The sequence below is a fragment of the Podarcis cretensis genome (genome assembly GCF_951804945.1).
Source record: "Podarcis cretensis genome assembly, contig: SCAFFOLD_28, whole genome shotgun sequence".
In the NCBI taxonomy this organism is placed as follows: domain Eukaryota; kingdom Metazoa; phylum Chordata; class Lepidosauria; order Squamata; family Lacertidae; genus Podarcis; species Podarcis cretensis.
This window is the reverse complement of record NW_027647843.1, coordinates 58,732-76,680: the sequence shown is the minus strand read 5'-3', so window position 1 is coordinate 76,680 and position 17,949 is coordinate 58,732. Positions and strand designations below refer to the sequence as shown.

The window sequence follows — 17,949 nt, the reverse complement described above, 5'->3', positions numbered from 1 at the left end:
GCCCCATTGACCTAGATAATTGCCCCCCCTGCAGAGTTATTGCCCCATTGACCTAGCTATTGCCCCATTTGCAAAGCCATTTCCCTAGATATTGCCCCACCTGCCCAGGTCTTGCCCCATTGACCTAGATCATTGCCCCACCTGCAGAGTTATTGCCCCACTGACCTAGCTATTGCCCCATTTGCAAAGCCATTTCCCTAGATATTGCCCCACCTGCCCAGGTCTTGCCCCATTGACCTAGATAATTGCCCCCCCTGCAGAGTTATTGCCCCATTGACCTAGATAATTGCCCCATTGCCCTAGATATCTCCATAGTTATTGCAGAGTTATTGCCCCATTGCCCTAGATAATTGCCCCATTGCCCTAGATATCGCCTCATATACCTAGGTACTTTCTCTAGATATTGCCCCATTGACCTAGATATCTCCATAGTTATTGCCCAATTGCCCTAGACAATTGCCCCATTGACCTAGATAATTGCCCCACCTGCAGAGTTATTGCCCCATTGACCTAGCTATTGCCCCATTTGCAAAGCCATTTCCCTAGATATTGCCCCACCTGCCCAGGTCTTGCCCCATTGACCTAGATCATTGCCCCACCTGCAGAGTTATTGCCCCATTGCCCTAGATAATTGCCCCATTGCCCTAGATATTGCCCCATATACCTAGGTACTTTCCCTAGATATTGCCCCATTGACCTAGATATCTCCATAGTTATTGCCCCATTGCCCTAGACAATTGCCCCATTGACCTAGATAATTGCCCCACCTGCAGAGTTATTGCCCCATTGACCTAGCTATTGCCCCATTTGCAAAGCCATTTCCCTAGATATTGCCCCGCCTGCCCAGGTATTGCCCCATTGACCTAGATATTGCCCCATCTCCATAGTTATTGCCCCATATCGATACTTATTGCCCCATCTGCAGACGTATTGCCCCATTGACCTAGCTATTGCCCCATTTGCAAAGCCATTTCCCTAGATATTGCCCCACCTGCCCAGGTCTTGCCCCATTGACCTAGATAATTGCCCCACCTGCATAGTTATCGCCCCATTGCCCTAGATAATTGCCCCATTGACCTAGATATTGCCCCATATACCTAGGTACTTTCCCTAGATATTGCCCCATTGACCTAGATATCTCCATAGTTACTGCCCAATTGCCCTAGACAATTGCCCCATTGACCTAGATATTGCCCCATCTCCATAGTTATTGCCCCATATCCATACTTATTGCCCCATCTGCACACGTATTGCCCCATTGACCTAGATAACTGCCCCATTGACCTAGATAATTGCCCCATTGACCTAGACAATTGCCCCATTGACCTAGATATTGCCCCACCTGCATAGTTATTGCCCCATTGCCCTAGATAATTGCCCCATTGCCCTAGATATTGCCCCATATACCTAGGTACTTTCCCTAGATATTGCCCCATTGACCTACATATCTCCATAGTTATTGCCCAATTGCCCTAGACAATTGCCCCATTGACCTAGATATTGCCCCATCTCCATAGTTATTGCCCCATATCCATACTTATTGCCCCAACTGCACACGTATTGCCCCATTGACCTAGATAACTGCCCCATTGACCTAGATAATTGCCCCATTGACCTAGACAATTGCCCCATTGACCTAGATATTGCCCCACCTGCATAGTTATTGCCCCATTGCCCTAGATAATTGCCCCATTGCCCTAGATATTGCCCCGTATACCTAGGTACTTTCCCTAGATATTGCCCCATTGACCTAAATATCTCCATAGTTATTGCCCAATTGCCCTAGACAATTGCCCCATTGCCCTAGATATTGCCCCATATACCTAGGTACTTTCCCTAGATATTGCCCCATTGACCTAGATATCTCCATAGTTATTGCCCATTGCCCTAGACAATTGCCCCATTGACCTAGATAATTGCCCCACCTGCAGAGTTATTGCCCCATTGACCTAGCTATTGCCCCATTTGCAAAGCCATTTCCCTAGATATTGCCCCACCTGCCCAGGTCTTGCCCCATTGACCTAGATCATTGCCCCACCTGCAGAGTTATTGCCCCATTGACCTAGCTATTGCCCCATTTGCAAAGCCATTTCCCTAGATATTGCCCCACCTGCCCAGGTCTTGCCCCATTGACCTAGATCATCGCCCCACCTGCAGAGTTATTGCCCCATTGCCCTAGATAATTGCCCCATTGCCCTAGATATTGCCCCATATACCTAGGTACTTTCCCTAGATATTGCCCCATTGACCTAGATATCTCCATAGTTATTGCCCCATTGCCCTAGACAATTGCCCCATTGACCTAGATAATTGCCCCACCTGCAGAGTTATTGCCCCATTGACCTAGCTATTGCCCCATTTGCAAAGCCATTTCCCTAGATATTGCCCCGCCTGCCCAGGTATTGCCCCATTGACCTAGATATTGCCCCATCTCCATAGTTATTGCCCCATATCCATACTTATTGCCCCATCTGCACACGTATTGCCCCATTGACCTAGATAACTGCCCCATTGACCTAGATAATTGCCCCATTGACCTAGACAATTGCCCCATTTCCCTAGATATTGCCCCACCTGCCCAGGTCTTGCCCCATTGCCCTAGATAATTGCCCCATTGCCCTAGATATTGCCCCATATACCTAGGTACTTTCCCTAGATATTGCCCCATTGACCTAGATATCTCCATAGTTATTGCCCAATTGCCCTAGACAATTGCCCCATTGACCTAGATAATTGCCCCCCCTGCAGAGTTATTGCCCCATTGACCTAGCTATTGCCCCATTTGCAAAGCCATTTCCCTAGATATTGCCCCACCTGCCCAGGTCTTGCCCCATTGACCTAGATATTGCCCCACCTGCATAGTTATTGCCCCATTGCCCTAGATAATTGCCCCATTGACCTAGATATTGCCCCATATACCTAGGTACTTTCCCTAGATATTGCCCCATTGACCTAGATATCTCCATAATTGCCCAATTGCCCTAGACAATTGCCCCATTGCCCTAGATATTGCCCCATATACCTAGGTACTTTCCCTAGATATTGCCCCATTGACCTAGATATCTCCATAGTTATTGCCCAATTGCCCTAGACAATTGCCCCATTGACCTAGATAATTGCCCCACCTGCAGAGTTGTTGCCCCATTGACCTAGCTATTGCCCCTTTTGCAAAGCCATTTCCCTAGATATTGCCCCACCTGCCCAGGTCTTGCCCCATTGACCTAGATAATTGCCCCACCTGCATAGTTATTGCCCCATTGCCCTAGATAATTTCCCCATTGACCTAGATATTGCCCCATATACCTAGGTACTTTCCCTAGATATTGCCCCATTGACCTAGATATCTCCATAGTTACTGCCCAATTGCCCTAGACAATTGCCCCATTGACCTAGATATTGCCCCATCTCCATAGTTATTGCCCCATATCCATACTTATTGCCCCATCTGCACACGTATTGCCCCATTGACCTAGATAACTGCCCCATTGACCTAGATAATTGCCCCATTGACCTAGACAATTGCCCCATTTCCCTAGATATTGCCCCACCTGCCCAGGTCTTGCCCCATTGCCCTAGATAATTGCCCCATTGCCCTAGATATTGCCCCATATACCTAGGTACTTTCCCTAGATATTGCCCCATTGACCTAGATATCTCCATAGTTATTGCCCAATTGCCCTAGACAATTGCCCCATTGACCTAGATATTGCCCCATCTTCATAGTTATTGCCCCATATCCATACTTATTGCCCCATCTGCACACGTATTGCCCCATTGACCTAGATAACTGCCCCATTGCCCTAGATAATTGCCCCATTGACCTAGACAATTGCCCCATTGACCTAGATATTGCCCCACCTGCATAGTTATTGCCCCATTGCCCTAGATAATTGCCCCATTGCCCTAGATATTGCCCCATATACCTAGGTACTTTTCCTAGATATTGCCCCATTGCCCTAGATATCTCCATAGTTATTGCCCAATTGCCCTAGACAATTGCCCCATTGCCCTAGATATTGCCCCATATACCTAGGTACTTTCCCTAGATATTGCCCCATTGACCTAGATATCTCCATAGTTATTGCCCAATTGCCCTAGACAATTGCCCCATTGCCCTAGATATTGCCCCATATACCTAGTTACTTTCCCTAGATATTGCCCCATTGACCTAGATATCTCCATAGTTACTGCCCGATTGCCCTAGACAATTGCCCCATTGACCTAGATAATTGCCCCCCCTGCAGAGTTATTGCCCCATTGACCTAGCTATTGCCCCATTTGCAAAGCCATTTCCCTAGATATTGCCCCACCTGCCCAGGTCTTGCCCCATTGACCTAGATAATTGCCCCACCTGCAGAGTTATTGCCCCATTGACCTAGCTATTGCCCCATTTGCAAAGCCATTTCCCTAGATATTGCCCCACCTGCCCAGGTCTTGCCCCATTGACCTAGATCATTGCCCCACCTGCAGAGTTATTGCCCCATTTACCTAGCTATTGCCCCATTTGCAAAGCCATTTCCCTAGATATTGCCCCACATGCCCAGGTCTTGCCCCATTGACCTAGATAATTGCCCCACCTGCATAGTTATTGCCCCATTGCCCTAGATAATTGCCCCATTGCCCTAGATATTGCCCCATATACCTAGGTACTTTCCCTAGATATTGCCCCATTGACCTAGATATCTCCATAGTTATTGCCCAATTGCCCTAGACAATTGCCCCATTGCCCTAGATATTGCCCCATATACCTAGGTACTTTCCCTAGAGATTGCCCCATTGACCTAGATATCTCCATAGTTATTGCCCAATTGCCCTAGACAATTGCCCCATTGACCTAGATCATTGCCCCACCTGCAGAGTTATTGCCCCATTGACCTAGCTATTGCCCCATTTGCAAAGCCATTTCCCTAGATATTGCCCCACCTGCCCAGGTCTTGCCCCATTGACCTAGATCATTGCCCCACCTGCAGAGTTATTGCCCCATTGACCTAGCTATTGCCCCATTTGCAAAGCCATTTCCCTAGATATTGCCCCACCTGCCCAGGTCTTGCCCCATTGACCTAGATAATTGCCCCACCTGCAGAGTTATTGCCCTACTGACCTAGCTATTGCCCCATTTGCAAAGCCATTTCCCTAGATATTGCCCCACCTGCCCAGGTCTTGCCTCATTGACCTAGATAATTGCCCCCCCTGCAGAGTTATTGCCCCATTGACCTAGCTATTGCCCCATTTGCAAAGCCATTTCCCTAGATATTGCCCCACCTGCCCAGGTCTTGCCCCATTGACCTAGATAATTGCCCCACCTGCAGAGTTATTGCCCCATTGACCTAGCTATTGCCCCATTTGCAAAGCCATTTCCCTAGATATTGCCCCACCTGCCCAGGTCTTGCCCCAGTGACCTAGATCATTGCCCCACCTGCATAGTTATTGCCCCATTGCCCTAGATAATTGCCCCATTCCCCTAGATATTGCCCCATATACCTAGGTACTTTCCCTAGATATTGCCCCATTGACCTAGATATCTCCATAGTTATTGCCCAATTGCCCTAGACAATTGCCCCATTGCCCTAGATATTGCCCCATATACCTAGGTACTTTCCCTAGATATTGCCCCATTGACCTAGGTATCTCCATAGTTATTGCCCAATTGCCCTAGACAATTGCCCCATTGCCCTAGATAATTGCCCCCCCCTTCAGAGTTATTGCCCCATTGACCGAGCTATTGCCCCATTTGCAAAGCCATTTCCCTAGATATTGCCCCACCTGCCCAGGTCTTGCCCCATTGACCTAGATATTGCCCCACCTGCATAGTTATTGCCCCATTGCCCTAGATAATTGCCCCATTGCCCTAGATATTGCCCCATATACCTAGGTACTTTCCCTAGATATTGCCCCATTGACCTAGATATCTCCATAGTTATTGCCCAATTGCCCTAGACAATTGCCCCATTGACCTAGATATTGCCCCATCTCCATAGTTATTGCCCCATATCCATACTTATTGCCCCATCTGCACACGTATTGCCCCATTGACCTAGATAACTGCCCCATTGACCTAGACAATTGCCCCATTGACCTAGATAATTGCCCCACCTGCAGAGTTATTGCCCCATTGACCTAGCTATTGCCCCATTTGCAAAGCCATTTCCCTAGATATTGCCCCGCCTGCCCAGGTATTGCCCCATTGACCTAGATATTGCCCCATCTCCATAGTTATTGCCCCATATCCATACTTATTGCCCCATCTGCACACGTATTGCCCCATTGACCTAGATAACTGCCCCATTGACCTAGATAATTGCCCCATTGACCTAGACAATTGCCCCATTTCCCTAGATATTGCCCCACCTGCCCAGGTCTTGCCCCATTGCCCTAGATAATTGCCCCATTGCCCTAGATATTGCCCCATATACCTAGGTACTTTCCCTAGATATTGCCCCATTGACCTAGATATCTCCATAGTTATTGCCCAATTGCCCTAGACAATTGCCCCATTGACCTAGATAATTGCCCCCCCTGCAGAGTTATTGCCCCATTGACCTAGCTATTGCCCCATTTGCAAAGCCATTTCCCTAGATATTGCCCCACCTGCCCAGGTCTTGCCCCATTGACCTAGATATTGCCCCACCTGCATAGTTATTGCCCCATTGCCCTAGATAATTGCCCCATTGACCTAGATATTGCCCCATATACCTAGGTACTTTCCCTAGATATTGCCCCATTGACCTAGATATCTCCATAATTGCCCAATTGCCCTAGACAATTGCCCCATTGCCCTAGATATTGCCCCATATACCTAGGTACTTTCCCTAGATATTGCCCCATTGACCTAGATATCTCCATAGTTATTGCCCCATTGACCTAGACAATTGCCCCATTGACCTAGATAATTGCCCCACCTGCAGAGTTGTTGCCCCATTGACCTAGCTATTGCCCCTTTTGCAAAGCCATTTCCCTAGATATTGCCCCACCTGCCCAGGTCTTGCCCCATTGACCTAGATAATTGCCCCACCTGCATAGTTATTGCCCCATTGCCCTAGATAATTTCCCCATTGACCTAGATATTGCCCCATATACCTAGGTACTTTCCCTAGATATTGCCCCATTGACCTAGATATCTCCATAGTTACTGCCCAATTGCCCTAGACAATTGCCCCATTGACCTAGATATTGCCCCATCTCCATAGTTATTGCCCCATATCCATACTTATTGCCCCATCTGCACACGTATTGCCCCATTGACCTAGATAACTGCCCCATTGACCTAGATAATTGCCCCATTGACCTAGACAATTGCCCCATTTCCCTAGATATTGCCCCACCTGCCCAGGTCTTGCCCCATTGCCCTAGATAATTGCCCCATTGCCCTAGATATTGCCCCATATACCTAGGTACTTTCCCTAGATATTGCCCCATTGACCTAGATATCTCCATAGTTATTGCCCAATTGCCCTAGACAATTGCCCCATTGACCTAGATATTGCCCCATCTTCATAGTTATTGCCCCATATCCATACTTATTGCCCCATCTGCACACGTATTGCGCCATTGACCTAGATAACTGCCCCATTGCCCTAGATAATTGCCCCATTGACCTAGACAATTGCCCCATTGACCTAGATATTGCCCCACCTGCATAGTTATTGCCCCATTGCCCTAGATAATTGCCCCATTGCCCTAGATATTGCCCCATATACCTAGGTACTTTTCCTAGATATTGCCCCATTGCCCTAGATATCTCCATAGTTATTGCCCAATTGCCCTAGACAATTGCCCCATTGCCCTAGATATTGCCCCATATACCTAGGTACTTTCCCTAGATATTGCCCCATTGACCTAGATATCTCCATAGTTATTGCCCAATTGCCCTAGACAATTGCCCCATTGCCCTAGATATTGCCCCATATACCTAGTTACTTTCCCTAGATATTGCCCCATTGACCTAGATATCTCCATAGTTACTGCCCGATTGCCCTAGACAATTGCCCCATTGACCTAGATAATTGCCCCCCCTGCAGAGTTATTGCCCCATTGACCTAGCTATTGCCCCATTTGCAAAGCCATTTCCCTAGATATTGCCCCACCTGCCCAGGTCTTGCCCCATTGACCTAGATAATTGCCCCACCTGCAGAGTTATTGCCCCATTGACCTAGCTATTGCCCCATTTGCAAAGCCATTTCCCTAGATATTGCCCCACCTGCCCAGGTCTTGCCCCATTGACCTAGATCATTGCCCCACCTGCAGAGTTATTGCCCCATTTACCTAGCTATTGCCCCATTTGCAAAGCCATTTCCCTAGATATTGCCCCACATGCCCAGGTCTTGCCCCATTGACCTAGATAATTGCCCCACCTGCATAGTTATTGCCCCATTGCCCTAGATAATTGCCCCATTGCCCTAGATATTGCCCCATATACCTAGGTACTTTCCCTAGATATTGCCCCATTGACCTAGATATCTCCATAGTTATTGCCCAATTGCCCTAGACAATTGCCCCATTGCCCTAGATATTGCCCCATATACCTAGGTACTTTCCCTAGAGATTGCCCCATTGACCTAGATATCTCCATAGTTATTGCCCAATTGCCCTAGACAATTGCCCCATTGACCTAGATCATTGCCCCACCTGCAGAGTTATTGCCCCATTGACCTAGCTATTGCCCCATTTGCAAAGCCATTTCCCTAGATATTGCCCCACCTGCCCAGGTCTTGCCCCATTGACCTAGATCATTGCCCCACCTGCAGAGTTATTGCCCCATTGACCTAGCTATTGCCCCATTTGCAAAGCCATTTCCCTAGATATTGCCCCACCTGCCCAGGTCTTGCCCCATTGACCTAGATAATTGCCCCACCTGCAGAGTTATTGCCCTACTGACCTAGCTATTGCCCCATTTGCAAAGCCATTTCCCTAGATATTGCCCCACCTGCCCAGGTCTTGCCTCATTGACCTAGATAATTGCCCCCCCTGCAGAGTTATTGCCCCATTGACCTAGCTATTGCCCCATTTGCAAAGCCATTTCCCTAGATATTGCCCCACCTGCCCAGGTCTTGCCCCATTGACCTAGATAATTGCCCCACCTGCAGAGTTATTGCCCCATTGACCTAGCTATTGCCCCATTTGCAAAGCCATTTCCCTAGATATTGCCCCACCTGCCCAGGTCTTGCCCCAGTGACCTAGATCATTGCCCCACCTGCATAGTTATTGCCCCATTGCCCTAGATAATTGCCCCATTCCCCTAGATATTGCCCCATATACCTAGGTACTTTCCCTAGATATTGCCCCATTGACCTAGATATCTCCATAGTTATTGCCCAATTGCCCTAGACAATTGCCCCATTGCCCTAGATATTGCCCCATATACCTAGGTACTTTCCCTAGATATTGCCCCATTGACCTAGGTATCTCCATAGTTATTGCCCAATTGCCCTAGACAATTGCCCCATTGCCCTAGATAATTGCCCCCCCCTTCAGAGTTATTGCCCCATTGACCGAGCTATTGCCCCATTTGCAAAGCCATTTCCCTAGATATTGCCCCACCTGCCCAGGTCTTGCCCCATTGACCTAGATATTGCCCCACCTGCATAGTTATTGCCCCATTGCCCTAGATAATTGCCCCATTGCCCTAGATATTGCCCCATATACCTAGGTACTTTCCCTAGATATTGCCCCATTGACCTAGATATCTCCATAGTTATTGCCCAATTGCCCTAGACAATTGCCCCATTGACCTAGATATTGCCCCATCTCCATAGTTATTGCCCCATATCCATACTTATTGCCCCATCTGCACACGTATTGCCCCATTGACCTAGATAACTGCCCCATTGACCTAGATAACTGCCCCATTGACCTAGATAATTGCCCCATTGACCTAGATATTGCCCCATTTGCAAAGCCATTTCCCTAGATATTGCCCCACCTGCCCAGGTCTTGCCCCATTGACCTAGATATTGCCCCACCTGCATAGTTATTGCCCCATTGCCCAAGATAATTGCCCCATTGCCCTAGATATTGCCCCATATACCTAGGTACTTTCCCTATATATTGCCCCATTGACCTAGATATCTCCATAGTTATTGCCCCATTGCCCCAGACAATTGCCCCATTGACCTAGATATTGCCCCATCTCCATAGTTATTGCCCCATATCCATACTTATTGCCCCAACTGCACACGTATTGCCCCATTCACCTAGATAACTGCCCCATTGACCTAGATAATTGCCCCATTGACCTAGATAATTGCCCCATTGACCTAGACAATTGCCCCATTGACCTAGATATTGCCCCACCTGCATAGTTATTGCCCCATTGCCCTAGATAATTGCCCCATTGCCCTAGATATTGCCCCATATACCTAGGTACTTTCCCTAGATATTGCCCCATTGACCTAGATATCTCCATAGTTATTGCCCAATTGCCCTAGACAATTGCCCCATTGACCTAGATAATTGCCCCACCTTCATAGTTATTGCCCCATTGCCCTAGATAATTCCCCCATTGCCCTAGATATTGCCCCATATACCTACGTACTTTCCCTAGATATTGCCCCATTGACCTAGATATCTCCATAGTTATTGCCCAATTGCCCTAGATAATTGCCCCACTTGCAGAGTTATTGCCCCATTGACCTAGCTATTGCCCCATTTGCAAAGCCATTTCCCTAGATATTGCCCCACCTGCCCAGGTCTTGCCCCATTGACCTAGATCATTGCCCCACCTGCAGAGTTATTGCCCCATTGACCTAGCTATTGCCCCATTTGCAAAGCCATTTCCCTAGATATTGCCCCACCTGCCCAGGTCTTGCCCCATTGACCTAGATCATTGCCCCACCTGCAGAGTTATTGCCCCATTGACCTAGCTATTGCCCCATTGGCAAAGCCATTTCCCTAGATATTGCCCCACCTGCCCAGGTCTTGCCCCATTGACCTAGATATTGCCCCACCTGCATAGTTATTGCCCCACTGACCTAGCTATTGCCCCATTTGCAAAGCCATTTCCCTAGATATTGCCCCACCTGCCCAGGTCTTGCCCCATTGACCTAGATAATTGCCCCACCTGCAGAGTTATTGCCCCATTGACCTAGCTATTGCCCCATTTGCAAAGCCATTTCCCTAGATATTGCCCCACCTGCCCAGGTCTTGCCCCATTGACCTAGATAATTGCCCCACCTGCAGAGTTATTGCCCCATTGACCTAGCTATTGCCCCATTTGCAAAGCCATTTCCCTAGATATTGCCCCACCTGCCCAGGTCTTGCCCCATTGACCTAAATAATTGCCCCACCTGCAGAGTTATTGCCCCATTGACCTAGCTATTGCCCCATTTGCAAAGCCATTTCCCTAGATATTGCCCCACCTGCCCAGGTCTTGCCCCATTGACCTAGATAATTGCCCCACCTGCAGAGTTATTGCCCCATTGACCTAGCTATTGCCCCATTTGCAAAGCCATTTCCCTAGATATTGCCCCACCTGCCCAGGTCTTGCCCCATTGACCTAGATAATTGCCCCACCTCCAGAGTTATTGCCCCACTGACCTAGCTATTGCCCCATTTGCAAAGCCATTTCCCTAGATATTGCCCCACCTGCCCAGGTCTTGCCCCATTGACATAGATATTGCCCCACCTGCAGAGTTATTGCCCCATTGACCTAGCTGTTGCCCCATTTGCAAAGCCATTTCCCTAGATATTGCCCCACCTGCCCAGGTCTTGCCCCATTGACCTAGATAATTGCCCCACCTGCAGAGTTATTGCCCCATTGACCTAGCTATTGCCCCATTGGCAAAGCCATTTCCCTAGATATTGCCCCACCTGCCCAGGTCTTGCCCCATTGACCTAGATAATTGCCCCACCTGCATAGTTATTGCTCCATTGCCCTAGATATTGCCCCATATACCTAGGTACTTTCCCTAGATATTGCCCCATTGACCTAGATATCTCCATAGTTACTGCCCAATTGCCCTAGACAATTGCCCCATTGCCCTAGATATTGCCCCATATACCTAGGTACTTTCCCTAGATATTGCCCCATTGACCTAGATATCTCCATAGTTATTGCCCAATTGCCCTAGACAATTGCCCCATTGCCCTAGATAATTGCCCCCCCTTCAGAGTTATTGCCCCACTGACCGAGCTATTGCCCCATTTGCAAAGCCATTTCCCTAGATATTGCCCCACCTGCCCAGGTCTTGCCCCATTGACCTAGATATTGCCCCACCTGCATAGTTATTGCCCCATTGCCCTAGATAATTGCCCCATTGCCCTAGATATTGCCCCATATACCTAGGTACTTTCCCTAGATATTGCCCCATTGACCTAGATATCTCCATAGTTATTGCCCAATTGCCCTAGACAATTGCCCCATTGACCTAGATATTGCCCCATCTCCATAGTTATTGCCCCATATCCATACTTATTGCCCCATCTGCACACGTATTGCCCCATTGACCTAGATAACTGCCCCATTGACCTAGATAACTGCCCCATTGACCTAGATAATTGCCCCATTGACCTAGATATTGCCCCATTTGCAAAGCCATTTCCCTAGATATTGCCCCACCTGCCCAGGTCTTGCCCCATTGACCTAGATATTGCCCCACCTGCATAGTTATTGCCCCATTGCCCAAGATAATTGCCCCATTGCCCTAGATATTGCCCCATATACCTAGGTACTTTCCCTAGATATTGCCCCATTGACCTAGATATCTCCATAGTTATTGCCCAATTGCCCCAGACAATTGCCCCATTGACCTAGATATTGCCCCATCTCCATAGTTATTGCCCCATATCCATACTTATTGCCCCAACTGCACACGTATTGCCCCATTCACCTAGATAACTGCCCCATTGACCTAGATAATTGCCCCATTGACCTAGACAATTGCCCCATTGCCCTAGATAATTGCCCCATTGCCCTAGATATTGCCCCATATACCTAGGTACTTTCCCTAGATATTGCCCCATTGCCCTAGATATCTCCATAGTTATTCCCCGATTGCCCTAGACAATTGCCCCATTGACCTAGATAATTGCCCCCCCTTCAGAGTTATTGCCCCATTGACCTAGCTATTGCCCCATTTGCAAAGCCATTTCCCTAGATATTGCCCCACCTGCCCAGGTCTTGCCCCATTGACCTAGATAATTGCCCCACCTGCAGAGTTATTGCCCCACTGACCTAGCTATTGCCCCATTTGCAAAGCCATTTCCCTAGATATTGCCCCACCTGCCCAGGTCTTGCCCCATTGACCTAGATCATTGCCCCACCTGCAGAGTTATTGCCCCATTGACCTAGCTATTGCCCCATTTGCAATGCCATTTCCCTAGATATTGCCCCACCTGCCCAGGTCTTGCCCCATTGACCTAGATATTGCCCCACCTGCATAGTTATTGCCCCATTGCCCTAGATAATTGCCCCATTGCCCTAGATATTGCCCCATATACCTAGGTACTTTCCCTAGATATTGCCCCATTGACCTAGATATCTCCATAGTTATTGCCCAATTGCCCTAGACAATTGCCCCATTGACCTAGATATTGCCCCATCTCCATAGTTATTGCCCCATATCCATACTTATTGCCCCATCTGCACACGTATTGCCCCATTGACCTAGATAACTGCCCCATTGACCTAGATAACTGCCCCATTGACCTAGACAATTGCCCCATTGACCTAGATATTGCCCCACCTGCATAGTTATTGCCCCATTGCCCTAGATAATTGCCCCATTGCCCTAGATATTGCCCCATATACCTAGGTACTTTCCCTAGATATTGCCCCATTGACCTAGATATCTCCATAGTTATTGCCCAATTGCCCTAGACAATTGCCCCATTGACCTAGATATTGCCCCATCTCCATAGTTATTGCCCCATATCCATACTTATTGCCCCATCTGCACACGTATTGCCCCATTGACCTCGATAACTGCCCCATTGACCTAGATAATTGCCCCATTGACCTAGACAATTGCCCCATTGACCTAGATATTGCCCCACCTGCATAGTTATTGCCCCATTGCCCTAGATAATTGCCCCATTGCCCTAGATATTGCCCCATATACCTAGGTACTTTCCCTAGATATTGCCCCATTGACCTAGATATCTCCATAGTTATTGCCCAATGGCCCTAGACAATTGCCCCATTGACCTAGATAATTGCCCCACCTGCAGAGTTATTGCCCCATTGACCTAGCTATTGCCCCATTTGCAAAGCCATTTCCCTAGATATTGCCCCACCTGCCCAGGTCTTGCCCCATTGACCTAGATATTGCCCCACCTGCATAGTTATTGCCCCATTGCCCTAGATAATTGCCCCATTGCCCTAGATATTGCCCCATATACTAGGTACTTTCCCTAGATATTGCCCCATTGACCTAGATATCTCCATAGTTATTGCCCCATTGCCCTAGACAATTGCCCCATTGCCCTAGATAATTGCCCCCCCTGCAGAGTTATTGCCCCACTGACCTAGCTATTGCCCCATTTGCAAAGCCATTTCCCTAGATATTGCCCCACCTGCCCAGGTCTTGCCCCATTGCCCTAGATATTGCCCCATATACCTAGGTACTTTCCCTCGATATTGCCCCATTGACCTAGATATCTCCATAGTTATTGCCCAATTGCCCTAGACAATTGCCCCATTGACCTAGATAATTGCCCCACCTGCAGAGTTATTGCCCCATTGACCTAGCTATTGCCCCATTTGCAAAGCCATTTCCCTAGATATTGCCCCACCTGCCCAGGTCTTGCCCCATTGACCTAGATATTGCCCCACCTGCATAGTTATTGCCCAATTGCCCTAGACAATTGCCCCATTGCCCTAGATATTGCCCCATATACCTAGGTACTTTCCCTAGATATTGCCCAATTGCCCTAGACAATTGCCCCATTGACCTAGATAATTGCCCCCCCTGCAGAGTTATTGCCCCACTGACCTAGCTATTGCCCCATTGGCAAAGCCATTTCCCTAGATATTGCCCCACCTGCCCCGGTCTTGCCCCATTGACCTAGATCATTGCCCCACTGACCTCCGTTCTTACCCCACCTGCCTTGCTCCGCCCCTCCGCTTAGCTCCGCCCCTTCTCCCCCCCGAATTTCACCCCGAATTTCACCCCACATTTCTTTCCTCCGCATAGCATTGCCTATCGGCGGGTCATTCGCGTCTTTCAGTACCAAGTCGGGGAAGATCTTTCCGGAAGGTTTTATTCCTCTTTTTCTTTTCCTGTTTTCTCACTCTTTTTCTTTTCTTTTCTTTTCTTTTCGGTTCTTCCGTTTTCCCCGCTTTTCCTGCCCCCCAAAAAACGGCACGTTCCTAATTTTCCCCACGGCTGGTTTGGTTACTCCGGACTAACGCTCACGCGGCTTGCGGGTAGGAAGGGGGGTTCTAGATCGAACCGGTTTGTGGCGGTTCTAGATCGATCCGCCGGATCCCCAAAGGTTCTAGATCAATCGGTGTTTGCAAAGGTCCCAAACTGAGCCGTTCGTTTTTTGCGATGGTTCTAGATCGAGCCATTCAGTTTTGTGGTGGTTCTAGATCGATCCGCCGGATTCGCAAAGGTTCTAGATCGATTGAACCATTTGCTTTGTGCAGGTTCTAGATCAATTGGTTTTTGCAAAGGTCCCAAACTGGGCCGTTCATTTTTTGCGATTGAGCCATTCGTTTTGTGGCGGTTCTAGATCAATCCATCGGATTTGCAAAGGTTCTAGATTGATTGGTATTCTAGATTGAACCATTTGCTTTGTGCAGGTTCTAGATCAATTGGTTTTTGCAAAGGTTCCAAACTGAGCCGTTCGTTTTTGCGATAGTTCTAGATTGAGCCATTCGTTTTGTGGTGGTTCTAGATCAATCCGCAAAGGTTCTAGATCAATTGGTATTTGCAAAGGTCCCAAACGGAGCCGTTCATTTTTTTTGCGATGGTTCTAGATTGAGCCATTCGTTTTGTGGTGGTTCTAGATCAATTCACAAAGGTTCTAGATCGATTGGTATTTGCGAAGGCCCCAAACGGAGCCGTTCGTTTTTGCGATGGTTCCAGATCGAGCCATTCGGTTTGTGGCGGTTCTAGATCAATCCGTCGGATTCGCAAAGGTTCTAGATCAATTGGTATTCTAGATTGAACCATTTGCTTTGTGCAGGTTCTAGATCAATTGGTTTTTGCGAAGGTTCCAAACTGAACCGTTCGTTTTTTGCGATAGTTCTAGATTCAGCCATTCGTTTTGTGGCGGTTCTAGATCAATCTGCCGGATTCCCAAAGGTTCTAGATCGATTGAACCATTCGGTTTGTGCAGGTTCTAGATCAATTGGTTTTTGCAAAGGCCCCAAACGGAGCCGTTCCTTTTTTTGCGATGGTTCTAGATTGAGCCATTCGTTTTGTGGTGGTTCTAGATCAATCCACCGGATCAGCAAAGGCTCTAGATCAACCGGTATTTGCAAAGGTCCCAAACGGAGCCGTTCGTTTTTTGCGATAGTTCTAGATTGAGCCATTCGTTTTGTGGTGGTTCTAGATCAATCCGTTTCCCACGGCTGGTTTGGTTGCTCCGGACTAACGCTCACGCGGCTTGCGGGTAGGAAGGGGGGTTCTAGATTGAACCGTTTTGTGGCGGTTCTAGATCAATCCGCCGGATCCGCAGAGGTTCTAGATCAACCGCTGTTTGCAAAGGTCCCAAACGGAGCCGTTCGTTTTTTTGCGATGGTTCTAGATCGAGCCGTTCGCTTTGTGGCGGTTCTAGATCAATCCGCTGGATTTGCAAAGGTTCTAGATCGATTGAACCATTTGCTTTGTGCGGGTTCTAGATCAATTGGTTCTTGCAAAGGTCCCAAACGGAGCCGTTCGTTTTTTTGCGATGGTTCTAGAACGAGCCGTTCGTTTTGTGGTGGTTCTAGATCAATCCGCTGGATTCGCAAAGGTTCTAGATCGATTGAACCATTTGCTTTGTGCAGGTTCTAGATCAATTGGTTTTGCAAAGGTCCCAAACTGGGCCGTTCATTTTTGCGATTGAGCCATTCGTTTTGTGGCGGTTCTAGATCGATCCACCGGATTCCCAAAGGTTCTAGATCGATTGGTATTCTAGATTGAACCATTCGGTTTGTGCAGGTTCTAGATCAATTGGTTTTTGCGAAGGTTCCAAACTGGGTCGTTTGTTTTCCGCAAAGGCTCTAGATTAACCCGATAGCTTTGCAGAGGTTCTAGATCAATCCACCAGATCCGCAAAGGTTCTAGATCAATCGGCATTTGCAAAGGTCCCAAACGGAGCCGTTCGTTTTTGCGATAGTTCTAGATTGAGCCATTCGTTTTGTGGCGGTTCTAGATCAATCCACCAGATCCGCAGAGGTTCTAGATCAACCGGTATTTGCAAAGGTCCCAAACGGAGCCGTTCGTTTTTTGCGCAGGTTCTAGACCAGACCAGTCATTTTGCAAAGCTTCCAGATCAAACCATTCGATTTGCAAAGGTTCCAGATTGAACCATTCGTGTTTCGTGAATGTTCTAGATTGAACCATTCATTTTTTCCAAATGTTCTAGATCAAGCCGCCAGTTTTACGCGGGTTCTAGAGCAAACCAGTCATTTTGCAAAGGTTCCAGATCAGACCATTCATTTTTTGCAAAGGTTCTAGATCAAACCGTCAGGTTTGCGCAGGTTCTAGACCAAGCCAGTCGTTTTGCAAAGATTCCAGATCAGACCATTCATTTTTTGCAAAGGTTCTAGATCAAACCGCCAGGTTTGCGCGGGTTCTAGACCAGGCCAGTCATTTTACGAAGGTTCCAGATCGAACCATTCAATTTGCAAAGGTTCCAGATCGAACTATCCGATTTGCAAAGGTTCCAGATTGAACCATTCGTGTGTGTTTGTTTGCAAAGGTTCTAGATCAAGCCACCAGTTTTGCGCAGGTTCTAGACCAGACCAGTCGTTTTGCAAAGCTTCCAGATCAAACCATTCGATTTGCAAAGGTTCCAGATTGA

General features: G+C 47.9%; 1 protein-coding gene across 1 annotated transcript in view; it reads left to right on the top strand.

Annotated features, from left to right (window-relative positions):
- LOC307208399 (spectrin alpha chain, non-erythrocytic 1-like) overlaps positions 1 to 17,949 on the top strand; it is a gene marked incomplete at both ends in the record, with an annotated part of 106,346 nt that extends 88,397 nt beyond the window's left edge. The window contains 3 exon segments of the mRNA XM_079996479.1: positions 15,129 to 15,361; positions 16,126 to 16,268; positions 17,848 to 17,949. Coding sequence (XP_079852605.1) covers positions 15,129 to 15,361; positions 16,126 to 16,268; positions 17,848 to 17,949 — 478 coding nt within the window.